A 16,386-nucleotide genomic window follows, 5' to 3' on the forward strand; every position below is an offset into this window, starting at 1 on the left:
GGTACAAAATGCATCTGAAAACATGGTCAAAATCTAATATTTGTGAATGCGACTTTCACCTTTTACTGCTTGATCAAACTAACTGATGTTGTGGTTCTGCTCTCCCTTTGTACCCCCTGCACATGTCTCTTGTCTTCGTGGTGTTCTAGATGAACAAAAAGCTCTACATCAATATATGGAAGAAAACACGACCTCACAGGCAACTGTGGCTGTCGGTGAAGAAACTGATGATCCGGATGATTGCAACACATTCATAGATTATGTTGACATCAACATCAGCACAGAATGACTAAGAAACAGTGTAAGTGCAGTAAAACTTTGTCTTGTTTCTTCAACTTTATTACTATGTCAATACACGCAATAACAACACGTTTCATTGTTATCGTTCTCATAATAATCATCATTACATCACAACTATCATCATTATTGAAATGAACATGACGCGATGTGATAGCTCAAGTGTTACACTTCATTATAAAAACAACCCCCAAATGAATATATCTGTTATTTCCTAAGATACACAGGTTATAAAGTAGCAAAATTTTGAATCCGTTTTTCTGGCATTTTTTTAAAAGTGGCGCTTCTTCGCTTCACCGTATGATTCTGCGGGTTTTGATTGATTGAGATAATTTCCTTTTAACTTTTGTAATTTTGTAAACATTTCAACTTATCTGACATTTGTTAAGTTTAGAGATACCTCTTGTTTGTCTGAGGCGCCCTCACCCGGGAATGCCAACAAGGTCCATCACGGCAAATTCTGTACCCATCCAAAGTAACATTCGGAGGGGGCGGGGGGGGGGATGGGTATTGTATTTATTGCTATTCGCCCGAGGCGCCTTCACCAGGGACTGGTAACAAGGTTCATCACAACAAATTTTGCATTCATCCAAAAGGGCCCCTTTTTGAAGAGGAGGATCTCCATTATAAACTGACGTCTTATTTTGCTGCACTTGTAGGCAGATATATATATATATATATATATATATATATATATATATATATATATATATATATATATATATATATATAGAGAGAGAGAGAGAGAGAGAGAGAGAGAGAGAGAGAGAGAGAGAGAGAGAGAGATAGATATATATATATAATCATTACTGCTACAAAAAAAGTAAACGAACATTAATTTAAAAAGTTATAGTAATAATTGCGCAAAATATATTTTGTAATTCTGTTGAAGTTCTAATGCATAATATTGGTTGGAGTTTTCGTATCTGCAGCCATGTATCAGCTGGTCCAGCAGTCCCACGGCGCAAGCTGCCATGGGCGTCGTAGTCGCATCATTTTCTGCTCGAAAACAAATGACAAAAATGAACGAATTGTCGCGGTTCGGTCGTTTCAGTTGTTTCGGCGATCTCCATTGCTGCTTTCTTCAATGTGATTGAGAGCCATGGTTCGTGTATTTAGGTGTTTCGGTTTCAAAGCTCAGGTGGTGTTGCCCGTCGTCGAAGAACCGATTGCCGTGTGTACTTCGACCAATTCCGTTTATGTGGCAACATCGGCCGGATGCTTGGAGGTTTTTCGATTACAAAAAGGCAAAGGTTGGAAAAATGTCTGTACAATCAACACAGAGGGACTCGCCCAACAGTTGGCTTACAGTGAGAAAGGTACCATTTTTTAATTTTTTTTTTAAATTTGATTTTAATCATCGTAATCCTCCATTTACCGAAAAAAAAAAAAAAAGGATGATCTCAACATTTACATACCCGCCCATCGTCTCGTCATTGTTACGATGGACAACAATAACCACCTATTGATTCAGTTTGTGAGGTATTAGTTTATTTTTCTAGGAATCTGAGGAGAAAAAATTAAGTAAACGTTACTCTTGACACATAAATTATTTCATACTCACGCAAAATACGGACCGTGCTAAAGTAATAACATTATTTGCAAACCCATTGTTTACACGGGGAGGGCGTTTTATAACTATTCTGCATTTTTAATAAACAAAAGATACGGGTTTGTATTGTACACATAGATTCGAAAAAGTTGTCACAAAACAAATATATAACAAATCAATGTTATCAAAGGCAAGATAAGTTACTTTTCCACCAAACTGGATATAATTTTCATGTTTTTATTCAATGTAACATGTTTATTTAGCTCGAAAAGCATACAGTGTTTACCGATGTAATGGAAAATTCAAAATGGCGCCCGACTTTCTCTTTAACACGGTAAGTTTGGGAAAAGGTGTTATAAATAATAAACTAGACAAAATACTATTAAAAACCCACCGAATATATGTCAACCTATGTCACGGTAATATATATTGAGCGAATTTCTAACAGTATTTTGTCTAGTTTTATATTTATAGCACCTTTTCCCAACCTTACTGTGTTAAAGAGAAAGTCGGGTGCCATTTTGAATTTTCCAATACATCGGTAAACACTGCATGTTTTTCGAGCTGAATAAACATGTTACATTGAATAAAAACACAAAAACTATATCCAGTTTGGTAGAAAAGTAACTTATCTTGCCTTTGATAACATTTATTTGTTATATATTTGTTTTTTGACAACTTTTTCGAATCTATGTGTACAGTAATAAAAACCCGCTCAGAACTGTTATTTACGGTAACTTGAACGGAACCTCTATTAAATAATATCTTTTAAGCACAAATAGGTCACAAACGAGTATAGGTAAGCAAAGACATTGTTTTTGACTAGTTTCTCTTCCTTTAAGAGTAATTTATATCGCCGATGGTAATGAATATTAAATATAGTAAGTTTTCACTTAAAATCATATCTTTAAAGAACAGAACGTCCTAAAATATGAAAAAAAAAAAAAATTTGATTTCTTTACATTCTATTTTATTTATTCTTTATTGATATTATTATAATATTTGTCAACTCTAATAAATTACATTGGTGGCTTCCAAATTATGCAGTCGAAGTTACCTGAATATTACTGAATTATTAAACAAAACAACTTTAATCGTATTAGCAGGTGAAAATTGCCGCCATCTTGTTTAAATCAAAACTGAAAATCACCCCCTTTTTGAACTCTCCTGTGTCTTACGATTGTTTTCATCAAATTCTATTTTTTATTTTCTTTACTAAATAATTTTCTACCTTATCGATTTTTGTAATTTTTGGATATAATCATCTTAAAAATACGAGGAATACGTAGATACCATTGTTTTCATGTGAAATTCAGTATTACGATTTCCTTTCCGAAATCTCGTCCCAATAGTGTAGAAGTGCAACTGCATTAAAGTAAAATGATAATAATAGTAATAAAATACCCGCGTGACTAAAAAAAAAAAAAATACCACCCGAAAACAATAATTGCATAATAGTAGTAGTAGTAGTAGTAGTAGTAGTAATAATAATAATAAACAAATTACACACGCACACTGTAATAAGTGTTCTTTTGCGTTTCAGGAACCCGGGTTTAATGCTGTGTGTTTATTTATTTATTTATTTTTTTCAACTGTTATAAATCTTAATCAGATTTTAGCGAGCCAATATTGGCGGCCATGGGGGGCTGATCTCGTATATAAGTACCAAAAAAAAAAAATAAACAAAGAGACAAACAATGAATATTGTGTGTATTTGTCTGAGCTTTTACATAGTCGAAATAAATATCGACGCTAAATAAAATATAGATGATCAATTGATCTTGATTTTTATTGACATGATAGTAGCAGTAACATATGTAGTATAACTCGTACATTCCCTTCCCATCCAAAAAAGAAAAGAAAAATGGGAGCATTCTTTTTCTCTCCCCTTTTCGTTCATTCATTCATCAAATCGTTTGGTAGTAGTAATTTGTAAGCTTGCTTGTATTTATTTGCTTTCCCACTGACCAAATTAGGCACAAGGCCGTTTTTTTTAATGTGGGGAGGAAAAACCAGCTCCCCCAAGGGGGCACTCTGGCAGGGTCCAAAATTAGCAAATTGTTGTAAGCTTGCTGCCTCTAACAGCAATCAACAACAGGTGTCTTTTTTTTCCATCTCAATTCTCTTGTCGGTTTTCGTCATATTCGTTTACGGGGGATTCTGGATGGTCACGATTCTTGTCGGAAAATACAAAAACGAATGGGTGAAAAAGAAAGTCTTATACATTTTCAAACATTTATTTATTTTTTACAAATTTAGAACAAGATTAAAAAAAAAACGACTGTCATTTAGTTCAATTACTACATAACATCATCATCACCACAATTTATAATGATTTTATCAATAACGTAAACAAAAAACAACAAAACGCTTAAATTGTACCTTTTGCCCCCTCGCTGTCACCAGGAAATAGGGTGCTTATGCAGTTTACAGACCGTACTGAAATAATAACGTTATTTAGAAAGTCAAGATTTTTTAGCAAGAGCAGGGGGTTTATTAACTATTATCTACTTTCACATAAAAATCAAACAAATAAAAGATACCATAAAAATTGAATTTAACTTGAAAATCTTATCTAAAAGTAACACGGTTCGTAAACTGCACAAGCACCAACAATAGACATGAGATTCTATTATTTTTACGTGCGATTACACGTCCGTCAACATACTAGTAATATCTGGTTAAATACAAATTAGAATGGGGGTTCATTATGGTGAAGGTGCAGAATAGTTAATAATAACCCTCCACGGTAAGAATGGGTCTCTAAATAATACCGTTATTATTTGAAACTCATTCTTAACCTGACTTTAAGAGTGGCGTTCTTATCAAGTCGAGGATACGTGCCCGGTGTCCTTTTTGTCTGTTTGACTGGTGTAACCCTGTGCAGTAGTTCTAAAATGTCCACTCTCCTAGACTTTACCTTCTCTCTCTTGATTGCTAATCGCACCAGGAACCTCTACCAGGAAATGCCGACGAGACTGCTCAGGCATTTTTTGTAAGCTAGAGTTCTGTCTCTTGAGCGCTGGCTTTTCAACCTCCTCCTCCCAACCTTGTGTCAGGTCTTCTCGCAGAACTTGATTTTAACTACTATTTCCTTTTGTATTTCCAAAATAAACACACTTTTTCGTTCTAATTTTTTAATAGAAAAAACACAAAATCCTTAAAGATCCTTAATCTCAACACTAACCCTAGCAATACGAGAGAAAAAATGGGTACTTCTTTTTTACGACCTGCCTCAGCGTAGTATAAACACCTCCAACCTCTCCATGTTAAGAACAGATTTAGAAATAAACGTCCCCAACATCGAAAGCCGTTCTTAACATGGGGAGGTTGGGTGTGTTTATATTACGCTGGGCCGGGGCAGGTTGTAAAAAAATACCAAAATATATACTGATGGTTCTGAAACAAAATAATGACTGAAATTTTTGGAAATATTAAAAAGAAAATGATTACTTGTTCTGTCCTATTCTATTGGGTGATCATTATGGCTATGACAACAGCATATTTTTTTCATTGTTTTGATTCTGGAGTATATGTCCGACACAGACAGAGTCTAACTTAGACACACTTAATCAGCCGAGAGAACCACATCAAAAGCATATAAGATATCAACAGATCAAAACAGTGAAAAGAATATGCTGTTGTCCTAGCTCTAATGATTATTAACAAAAATTTTTTCCGAAATATTTCCGTAGAATTGCCGTAAAATAAATAAACTCTAATTTTTACTTTTGCATTCTGATCATGGGGGCTAAGGGTAAAATTTTTTATCAAAAACAGATCTTTAAAATTTGTTTTTGTTGTTAATCGTTGCCGTCAAACTAATTACCCGGTTGGCCATACAATAATTCCGCTATGGAAACTGACACCCTCCTCCTAAACAGTCCAGTTTTTGGAGTCGATCCTCTATTAGTCATAAATCCTTACAATTTATGTATTTTTCGATTATTAACAACTTCTTATTTGGAATTTGGTTGCGTAAGAATCCCTGTTTTTGCAGCACAAAACGTTCACTCTGTTGACGTTTCGAGTGCTTCGTCCATACAGTGAACATTTTTGCGTTGCCGTAGTTTTAACACAGACAACATGATGGTACTCGTAATAATGTTGCATTTAGAAAAAAAAAAAAAAATGAAAAAAACAAAACAAAACAGAAACGTTTGTTTGAAAATATTTTTAATTATTATTTTTTTAAAAAAAACGTACCCATATTTATTAATCACACATTCTAAAGTTATATTCGTCATTGCCTGGCAGTAATTTTTATTTCGCCTCCCCCCCCAAAAAAATTATTTTTTAATTGGATTTTGAAATCAAATTTAGATTTTGATGTTAAATTGGTTATTAAATTATTGAAACAAATTGTTATAAAACTTGTTAAGGTAATGTTATTTTCACCTCTATTTATAAATTTATTGGATCTAAAATTAAATTTCGGATTTTTTTTTAGATGAGGATTGATAACTTCAATTGTTCGGATTACTCTTCTTGTTTTCTGAACCAAGTTCAGAGTTCAGTTTGAAAGTCCGTAGGTCACGATTAGATTCTAAGTTTGAAAAAAAATGGACCCAAAGAAAATAGGTTACATCGGTTAATACGTTATGACTATAACAACTGCGACGAGAATAGTACTGACTCGCAATAATCCAAAGTCGTACCCGGCATTGGCCATGGCCGGGTGGATGCTGTAAATAAAAATAATTCAGACAATAAAATAATTCTTGTAAATAGGACTAAAAAAAATTTGGTAAATTTTTATGGCTGCCCCAGTGCCCCAGCGTATTATAAACACCCCAACCTTCCCATGTTAAGAACGACTTTCGGAATAACCCCCCCAACCTTGAAAGCCGTTCTTAACATGGGGAGGTTGGAGGGGGGGGGGTTATACTACGCTGGGGTAGGTCGTAAAAAATACCCAAAATTTATTCCACTAAAATATGAGATGATGACTCAAAATTTATTCCATAAAATATGAGATGATAAAAAATGATCGTTTTTACCAAGGCGAGACAAGCGGACCCATACGATCTTGTCTGATAGTTTTAATACAGATATTATAAGAGCAAAGTATTTCTAGTTATTCACGATACTGTTCCTTTTTCCTTTCACAAAAACGTAAAAAAATATTTTTTAAAAATAACTTTTAAAAAAATAGGGGGGGGGGGGTAAATGTACGTTTCAAAGTGAAATCTATTTCTGTGGGAAATCCCCTGAAAAAAGCGCGTGTTGATTATCAGTCACAAAAAATGAGACGGAGGAGGGGGAGGTGAGAGGAGACAGCAGCAGCATCTATTATAAGGAGAAGGAGGAGGGCTGGGTTCACCCTACCTCGTGACTTGGGGAAACTTATTTCCTTTCACCTTATTATTTATTTTTTTGTTGTCTCCTGATGATATTTAAATTATTACTATTTTATTATTGTTTTTGCCTTTTTTTTTTTTTTTTTTACGAACAATAAAAGACAAATGCATACCCCCTCTGCCTCTCTCTTTGGAATGTGTATTTTTTTGTTTTTAATTTTAGACATGGGAACTTTTTTTCTTTTTTCTAGTAAATTTTTTATTCTTATATTCGTATACATTCATTAAAAATATTTTTTGCATGCTCACTTGGCAATATCAGCTCAAAGGTAAGGGTTACGTTTCACCCATCATCCCAGAGTTGATATTTACCACTATCCCCAACATTTTTTGTTTTATAGAAATTACAATACTGAACACTAGATTTATACATATACTAGCAGGTCGGCCGGCCTTGCCCGGTCATGAAATACGCTTGAATAAGATATTTTAATTTGTAAAGATTTCTTATTTACTAATATAGAACTATTTCTCTATTGATTATATTGTACCCATTATAAAATAATGATTTCAAATGACTTGGCTGCCTTCAACTAGAATCGAAACCATAATATTTACTGCTCCAGTCTTATTCGTTACCGTCTGAACTAACCGCAGATAGGTAAAAAAATCTTTAAAAATTAACCAACTTTAACATATAAATGTATATTTGCGCATGCGTAGAAGTAACATGTTTAATGAACTTATGTTTGTCAAGTTCCAATTTTTTTCAATTTTGATTCTTTAGCAGCTATTTTTACTGGCTAAAAACCAAATCAAATTTGAATTACAAATCAAAATCTCCTATATATCAACTTTCAAGTCTGTAGATCAAAAATTGACAGGTTAGTTTGGTAGAGATCATTCTGCACACAGACAAAGCCATTTATATATAGTCAGTTACTATTCACATAAACAACCTGTGACTCTTCATGACATCATTCAGAGTGGGGGGGGGCACAGCACAAACATGATCCACAGAGTTTTAGTAGTATACTAGACTCTTCAGATTTACGAGTAGTTCAGATAAAGGATCTGGTACATTTTTGATAACAGGAAGCCATTCATATTTGTTTCAAATGAATGATATGTGTGTGCGTGGTTGGTTTAATCCATGTGTGTGCGTGTGTATAAAGATATTCAAGTGTGTACATGGAGTTTGGCTGTAATACATTAAACTTATCATCCATCTTAAAAATAGCCAAAAGGGGCGATGGTGAAATTGTTTTTGTTTGTTTATTTATTTATTTATTTTTACTCATATTCACCCAAACAAGTCACAATGCCACTTGGACATGAGGGGTTACTTTTCGGGACCATATCTGGAGGGATATTATATAAGAAGTTGAGCAGTGAGATGTCTGTTCGCATTACGCTTGAACTTCTGCATGTCAGTACAGTCAGAGAAACGGTTGACCGGAGAGGAATTCCAAAGTCTGGTAGTTTGAGGGAAGAATCTGTTAGAGTAGAAGGCTTTCCGGCATTCTAGGTATCTCTACAGTGAGGGGGTAGGATTTTGCTGCTTATTGGGTTAGTTAGGGAGTATTTAGGTGGGGGGGGATCAAGTGCTATGAGTTCGTTCAAACCCATTGCTGTTAGTGTGTGATTCTGTGTCTTTCACATAGTTGCTGCTGGAATTTGTTGTATTTTACACACTGACATAATAGAATAAAATGTAAGAGGGTGAATTTTAGGCTGGAATTCTCAAACTATTTCAACGTGAAGACGTCAAGCAGTTAGACTAGTGTATCAAGTTTTGATGAGTATTTATAGAGCTCCCTCAGAACTTTCTAGAAACTTGTCATCACCAAGTAAGAATCTCTGCTAGGAGTAATAGTTTTAACAACAATAACAACAGATTTCCTTCGCAGAAAAAAAATCAAATTTGGGGTACACCATTTCGATGATGAGACAGAAGTCAGAGCTTGACTGAAAATGAGGATTTGAGACTTTTTTTGGATCCTGTTTAAGAGTGAATGCTTTATTGTACACATACAAGCATGCTTGTTATATAAAAGAAATATCACAACAATTTATTTGAGGAGAGTATTTAGTTTCATCTTGTAACACTACTGTATGTTGAAAACCATCCAGCAAATTCAGGGATGGAAGGATCAAATGTAACTATCAGTTTCTGGCGCAAAGGCCTCTTGGAATTTTCTGTCATATTTTCTCTGCAGTAGTATTCATTGTCGATGATAACCACAGGAACTACAACTAAAGGATAGGTGTTTTATTGAAGTTTAACTCCTCTAGATCTTCACAATATTCAGGATATAAGTCAGGTCAGGGGAGAAACTGACTCAACCCAACCAGGGTACACAACAACATACTTAGTGGGAAAAGTCCTATCAGTACTGTATAGTAAACATGCTGGAGTAAATGCACTATCTTCTCTTGATAATACTCCTTAGACAAAAAGACAATCAAAAGATTATTGATCCAGTTTTTAGAATTCACATACATTGCAAGTGATGCTTTAAGTTGTCTTTAAGTTGTCTATTCTACCATTCCATTGGAATATGGATGGTATGCAGTGGTATTCATGTTTTATCCTAAACGTCTTAGTAAATTCTTTGAATAAGAGTGACCATAACTGGGATCCTCTATCAGTTATCATATCAGGTACACCGTAATGAGAAATCCTTTCTCGCACGCCTGTCTCTGCCGATGTATCTTCTAAAGGTGTTGCTGTTAGCTACTAAGAAAATTCAATGACAGTCATGAGGATATATTTTTGGTTTTGACAAGTAGGTAGTGGTCCAACTTTGTTCACGTAAATGTTTTAATGTACGTTGAGATTCTAGAAAATGTGTCAAGTGGGGACTTTGTATGTTACTGTGTTTTATTTTGATGAAATTGTATATGTGCTGCAGTGTGTTTAATATCTATTACCATGCAAGGTCAAATCAAATGTTCACAAGTTAATGTCGAAGAGGCAGGCTTTCCAGGATGTGATAAGTTATATAGTCATTCAAATATAATATGTCAACGGATGTATATAAGGTCTAGGGCAGTTTCTTGGAGTATCATACATGCAAGATGAATTTAAAATGGAACAGGATATTTCTTCACTGTAAGTGATGAGTTGGAACTGAACCTAAGCAATGAAGGATCAGATTTCTTGCAAACGTTTTGCGACTAAGTGTATATTCAATTATAGCAGAAACTTGTATGAAATAGTGCGTTCGCTAACATGTTATCAACAACTTTAACGTAGTATATTTTATGTTTTGCTCCCTTCAGTTAGACCAGACTGCACATTGAGATGAGCATTCTCATGACAGTTTTCTAAGCCTTACTACTTCCGTGCTGGCTTCTGACAAATTGGGAGCAGGTGTTTTGTTTGTTACATAATCAATAGAAGATTACTTTACAGGACTCTTTCTATCCTGTTATGTTTTTAATCAGTTTCCTTCTCTTAAATGGATTGCCTTCCCCATGGCTGAGGAGCCCCCCCCCCCTCGGTGTTTATCTATGGTATGTTCAGAAACTAGCAGGCTTAGCTCATTCGCTATCATTTTGCCATTTTATTTCTAATCGTTACTTGAAATCATTGAAATTAATCTAATCAACAAAAAAATAAAAACGACATTTTCTCTCTCGTGAGAACTCTTAGTGAGTACAAAAAATAATAATAATAATAATAAGGAAACAGTTTTTAAGCTTATTAAAAGTGAAAGAAATCTTTGCTTTTTTATTTTTATTATCAGATATTATTGAGATTAAGCCTCTCCTTCTTTGCTCATAAAATTAAGATTGTATATGTGCTTATTGAAATGAATTGGATACATGCACATTCACTTTTATTATATAGATGAAGTCTAGCCACCTGGTTCTGTATACGAGGATTTGTCAGAAATTGAATTATTCATAGCATATATCAAGTTTATGACCCATATAGACCAATATATGTGCCACATATATATATATATTTATATATATATAAAAGGCAAAATGTGTGTGTGTTTGTATGTTTCTTTATACAGAGGCGATGGATTTTCACGAGATCGGTATCGTTTTAAAGCTCAACCCTTCGGATGACAACTATCGAAAAATTGGCTAAAAACATTAATTCCTCCACCCTCAACTGGACACTTTTCCATAGGGAGAGGTAGCAAAAAATCGTTCCTTTATTTAGCCATACACGCATGCGCAAAAAAAGTTCTGTCTTGAATTAGTTTAAAGTTTATAAAAACCGACCCAATTTGGCTGACGTGGTCATAGCTCAGTTGGTTAAGTAGCAGTGGCGTTATCTTAAGGTTGCATGTTCGAACCGAGATGTAAGATTTTTTTTTTTCGATTTTTAAAGTTTCAACATTGAAACAGGGTTATTTATGCCATTTTTCTGGGTTTTTTTCATGATGTTTGCCGTTTTTTTTTTTTTTTTTTTTTTGTGTTTCCAATTTTTTAAAGAAGTTTTAACATTCGCTTATTTTGCTGTTTTCATTGTTTTTTTTTTAAATGATATTTAAACAGGGTTATTACGTCCGCTTATTCTTTATTTTCTATTTTGTTTGGAGTTACCCCCCCCCACACACACACACGCACACCTCACCACACCCGGGCAACGCCATGTACCCCTGCTAGTCTATGATATAAATCTCACCTGTCTGTTTAAATGTGTGCATGTATGTTTGCCTAAAACTTTTGGCAGAGGCGATGGATTTTCACGAGATCGGTATCGTTTTGAAGCTCGACCCTCTGGATGACAAATATTGAAAAATTAACTAAAAACATTAATTCCTTCACCCTCAACTGGGTACTTTTCTACAGGGAGGGGGTCGCTTTTTTCGCCAATATTTTCGAAAGTCATCTCCTCTTTTCGATTGACTTGCCTTAATTTAAACATTCATGACTTCCAGTTTGGTGATGGGCAAAACAGCAAAGACGTAACATTTTTTCTTTTTTACATTCTTTTCATCCTTCGCGGTATGGGTTCAAGCCTGCTTGCCTACTACCACTTTTTTGTTTGTTTTGCTCAACACACACCTCCAAACACCGGGGCAAGCCAGGCACCCAGGCTAGTAACTTATAAAGATATATATATAGTGTATAGTTGGCAACAACTGTTTTTTAAAATTTTTTCTGGTGTGTGTTAAAAGCAATGTCTGTTTTTCTCTTAATTGAGATTTATTTTATATCTTTACCTCTTAGGGGGAAAACATATGTAAAAATGATACGGTAGCACAATTTTGACTGCTCATATAAACTTCATTTCAACAGCTACACATATTGAATCTTCTTAATGATTCATAGTACATTAATAATCAAGTTTGAATTTTGTTATAATAAATCAATAAAATAGCCCATATTTATATCATAATGCAATGCAATTTTATAATCGGACAGAAGACAACTTGAAACCCACTATATCGATGAAATGAATGTCTTTATATGCATAGATACACAGTATTGAATACACGAAATTTAAAAAAAACACTATTGCTTTTTTTACATAAAAATAAATTGCCCGTCACCGAAAATATTAACCTAACAAGATACCACAAGTTGAAATTGAAGGAAATTTCACTATATTTATCTACTTTCATATCATAAATCCTTTGTGATACCTATTTTTAATTGATTTTTCTTTATATATATATATATATATATATATATATACACTCATGTATATTTAGGCAGCATTAGTTAGTTACGGTAATCCATCCATATGTCTTCATTTATTTATTTATTTCAAAAAATTGTTTTATTTTTTATTTTATTTTATTTTTTATTTTTTTTAATTGACTCTGTGACTCTCTTGATGACTGAAGCCCAATACATGATCTGCACTGCTTTGCACGGATAGAGCACAGGAAGATGGGTTTTGATAGTGAGTGGCTGCCGCTCATCGGTGTCTCAGTGTGCGACACTCCAATTATTATTGCAAAGTTGTATTCTGAATAGACCACTAGCTGGAACAAAGGAGGCAGAGAATAGATCAAATAATTCTGAAAAACATGTCATAATAGTATTTATAAAAAAGACCAGGATTAGCAACATCACATGAGAGAAAGAGTGCAGAAAGGATGAGGCTAATTGTTTCCGCGCCTTTTTAAGAATCCTAAATCGGACAGAGATTCAGCAGATCAAGCATGAGAATAATAGTACATTCACGGTCCTATAGTGAATTGTACAGATAGAGAATAACCTCAAGTGTGAGAAAGTGTTTATGAATTACTACAAAGAGAAGATGAAAAAAGAAAAAACTATCCATATTTTATCCTGATTACCTGGCAACCCATTTTTTTTTTTTTTTAATGACTTGAAATGTTTCAACATTTTTTTTATTTATTTGTAATTTAAACTAAATTTCCTTTTCAGATTAATGCAGACTATTTAAGCTGAAAAAAAAGTTTAACAAAATCAGATTAATTTATTTTTTCAATAATTTTCTATTTTGTTTGTCTGATCCGCTTTTGTTTAGCAGTTTATTTTAACGAGAAACAACAAAGAGATGATATTCAATTGATGCAATCAGGAATGTGTGGCGTGGGTAGTTCCTGAAATTAAACATTGAGAGAATAGAAAGGTCACCAGTTAGCAAATGTTACCTAAAGCATAAACAGTTTTGTAGATGCAAAATTGGGAAAAACAAAATTTTACAACAAAACATTTTTATACAGGAGATAAAAATATAAAGGCTTCTTTCAATCATGAAAATATTCATTTATGCAAACTTGTGTTTGGATAAAAAAATTTGAATAAGTAGTCAAAAGTCAAAATGTTCATAGTGTGAATAATATGCATATGTGTATGCAATACACATATCTGAGTATTTGACAATGTGGCATTGTGTACGTGTGTTGGTTTACCTTATTCTTGTTACTGCTGTCAGTAGCAATTCATCTCGGTTTGCCTGACACCTGTTAGTGTGCAAGAATATGTATGCGAGATGAAGAAAGTTGCTATGTGAGTCATTGAGTTTGTTGTTCTAGTGGAATTTTCGACTTTCTACTTAATTTTAGCATCATGTAAAAAATACCTTATCTAACATTATTTTCACACACCTACATATAATCTTTTTTTTTTTACCTCTGGTTGGAATGAGATTCAAATCATAATTAACAGACATAAAAATATACGAAAGAAAAAGATTCATTGTATGTTTTTTTATTTAACTTTATTACAATTTATTTGTTTTCTGGCAAGGAAAATCAATGATTTTTTTAAATTTTACATTGAAGTTAAAAGTATTTTCTTTATAAATTGTTTTTTTTTTTTAACTTATTCAATGCAACGATGTTTACAGATTTTTTTTTTGTTTTATCTTTTAGCTATTGCTACAGATTTTGAAATGGAAAAAGCGGATTAGGATAGGGTTAGTTTAGTATAAGTTTAAGGTTATGATTAGTTTAATATTAGTTTAATGTGAGGATAGTTTAGGTTAGGATTAGTTTAGTGTTAGTTTAAGGTTAGGATTAGTTTAGTGTTAGTTTAAGGTTAGGATTAGTTTAGTGTTAGTTTAAGGTTAGGATTAGTTTAGTGTTAGTTTAAGGTTAGGATTAGTTTAGTGTTAGTTTAAGGTTATGATTAGTTTAATGTGAGGATAGTTTAGGTTAGGATTAGTTTAGTGTTAGCTTAAGGTTAGGATTAGTTTCGTGTTAGTTTAAGGTTAGGGATTCTGGATATGACCTTAAACTATATCCAGTGGTGAGGTCCCAGCTTGCCATTGCTCCCAGGTCCACTCTGACCCGGAGTGGTAGTACCTGTTAGGGTCCTATAGGTTAAATAGAAACCGACTTGAAAACAACAAATATATTCTTTTAAAAAGATTTCCTTCAAAATCTTTGGATTCGACATTAAATAACCTGAAAAGGGTTAATATGCCGTAAAACAAAAACAACCAACCAACTAAGGTTAGAATTAGTTTAGTGATAGTTTAAGGTTACGGTTAGTTTAGTGTTAGTTTAAGGTTAGGGTTAAAAAAAACAATTTGTCTTTTGTTCATTTAGCAGATGTTTGCCTACTAGGAGTATTAAGAATCACTCAATTTATATGAAAATTTCTGCTTCTCAAGCATTTTGATTGGCTTCAGCATCTTTCGACTGTTTATGTAAATTTTTTGTCCCCTGCCTCTCCTAATATAATGCTCAAAATTTTTGTACGCCTGTTTCCTGATATGGTGCTCTGAATTTGGCTTTTCTGGATATAATGATAGAAAAATTAATGTAATATTTTTTTTCTTTTTTCAGAAAACTATCTGGCGACACTGGAGATGAAGCAGTATCGCCAACAAAGTCTCACATACATTAAAACCTACCTTGAGCTGAACAAGTGGGATAACAAGAAGGAATTTCTTACAAGTCTCCGATTGGCAGAGAAGACGCCTGTCATACTACCCGACCAACCTGTACTTGAAGTGATTGAAGTACTTACCACCGAGCGGGCCGGAAGCATTTGTGTTTGCTCCCACACAGGTGCCCTGGCTGTGGCCTGCTACAAAAAAATTAACGTTTACCTGGTCCAGGAAAAATACTCTGCTGAATGTTCTCGCTCTTACAAAGACATTGTCCACAGCCTCGTCATTGATTGGGGCCACGAAATTCGACGGGTCATCATCAATGAGAGCTATATTGCCGTCTTCTCCCACCGTTATGCACACGTCTTCAAACTTAACTTCCACAATGGAAGTCGCAAGTCTGGAATACAAATGAACAAGTCAGCTTCTCTAATGGTTGCCAGTGCCTGTTCATCCACATCACAATTGCCCCAGCAACAGCCCATCGATATTTCACTCCTTCCTAGCGAACAGGTTCCTTTTCAAACCGGTTGCTTATCGAATTCTGCATCGACTTCGTCTTTCGTGGGTGGAGGAAGCCGAAAGCCGCCCTCTACAGACAGTGGTGCCTTGGTCAGTATTCAGAATGATGAGAACTATGTCCAGTGGGTGTTCAGCAGTGATCACCATGGGAGTCGGAACAAGCGTAGAAGTTTTGGTCAAGGTACTCGTCACTTGGCTCAGATATCAGGGTTAGCAAATATGCCAGCTCCCATCTACCTCCCAAAACTTCATGGTAACAGTGGAATCAATGGCTCTACAAAGTCTTTACCAAAAGTTATTGTTCATATCAAAGGTTGGTTTTTCAGATTTTTTTTTGTAAAATAATTTAAATAATTTATCTTTTATATATTATAATTGAACCCTTTTTTAACTACTCTGTTGATCGCTCCAAAACTAATTTACAGAATTAC

The 16,386-nt window shown here is 34.1% G+C and overlaps 1 protein-coding gene across 1 annotated transcript in view; it reads left to right on the top strand.

The window, feature by feature from the left end:
• The first annotated feature begins 1,231 nt into the window (after positions 1-1,231).
• The window catches only part of LOC145239773 (BLOC-2 complex member HPS3-like), a 99,868-nt gene continuing 84,713 nt past the window's right edge, over positions 1,232-16,386 (top strand). Inside the window, exons 1-2 of the mRNA XM_080103216.1 lie at positions 1,232-1,616; positions 15,387-16,268. Coding sequence (XP_079959342.1) covers positions 1,400-1,616; positions 15,387-16,268 — 1,099 coding nt within the window. The 5' untranslated portion in view covers positions 1,232-1,399. The remainder of the gene's footprint in view (positions 1,617-15,386; positions 16,269-16,386) is intronic.

This window comes from Euprymna scolopes, chromosome 19, assembly GCF_053919585.1.
Source record: "Euprymna scolopes isolate OS-2025 chromosome 19, ASM5391958v1, whole genome shotgun sequence".
Lineage (NCBI taxonomy): Eukaryota > Metazoa > Mollusca > Cephalopoda > Sepiida > Sepiolidae > Euprymna > Euprymna scolopes.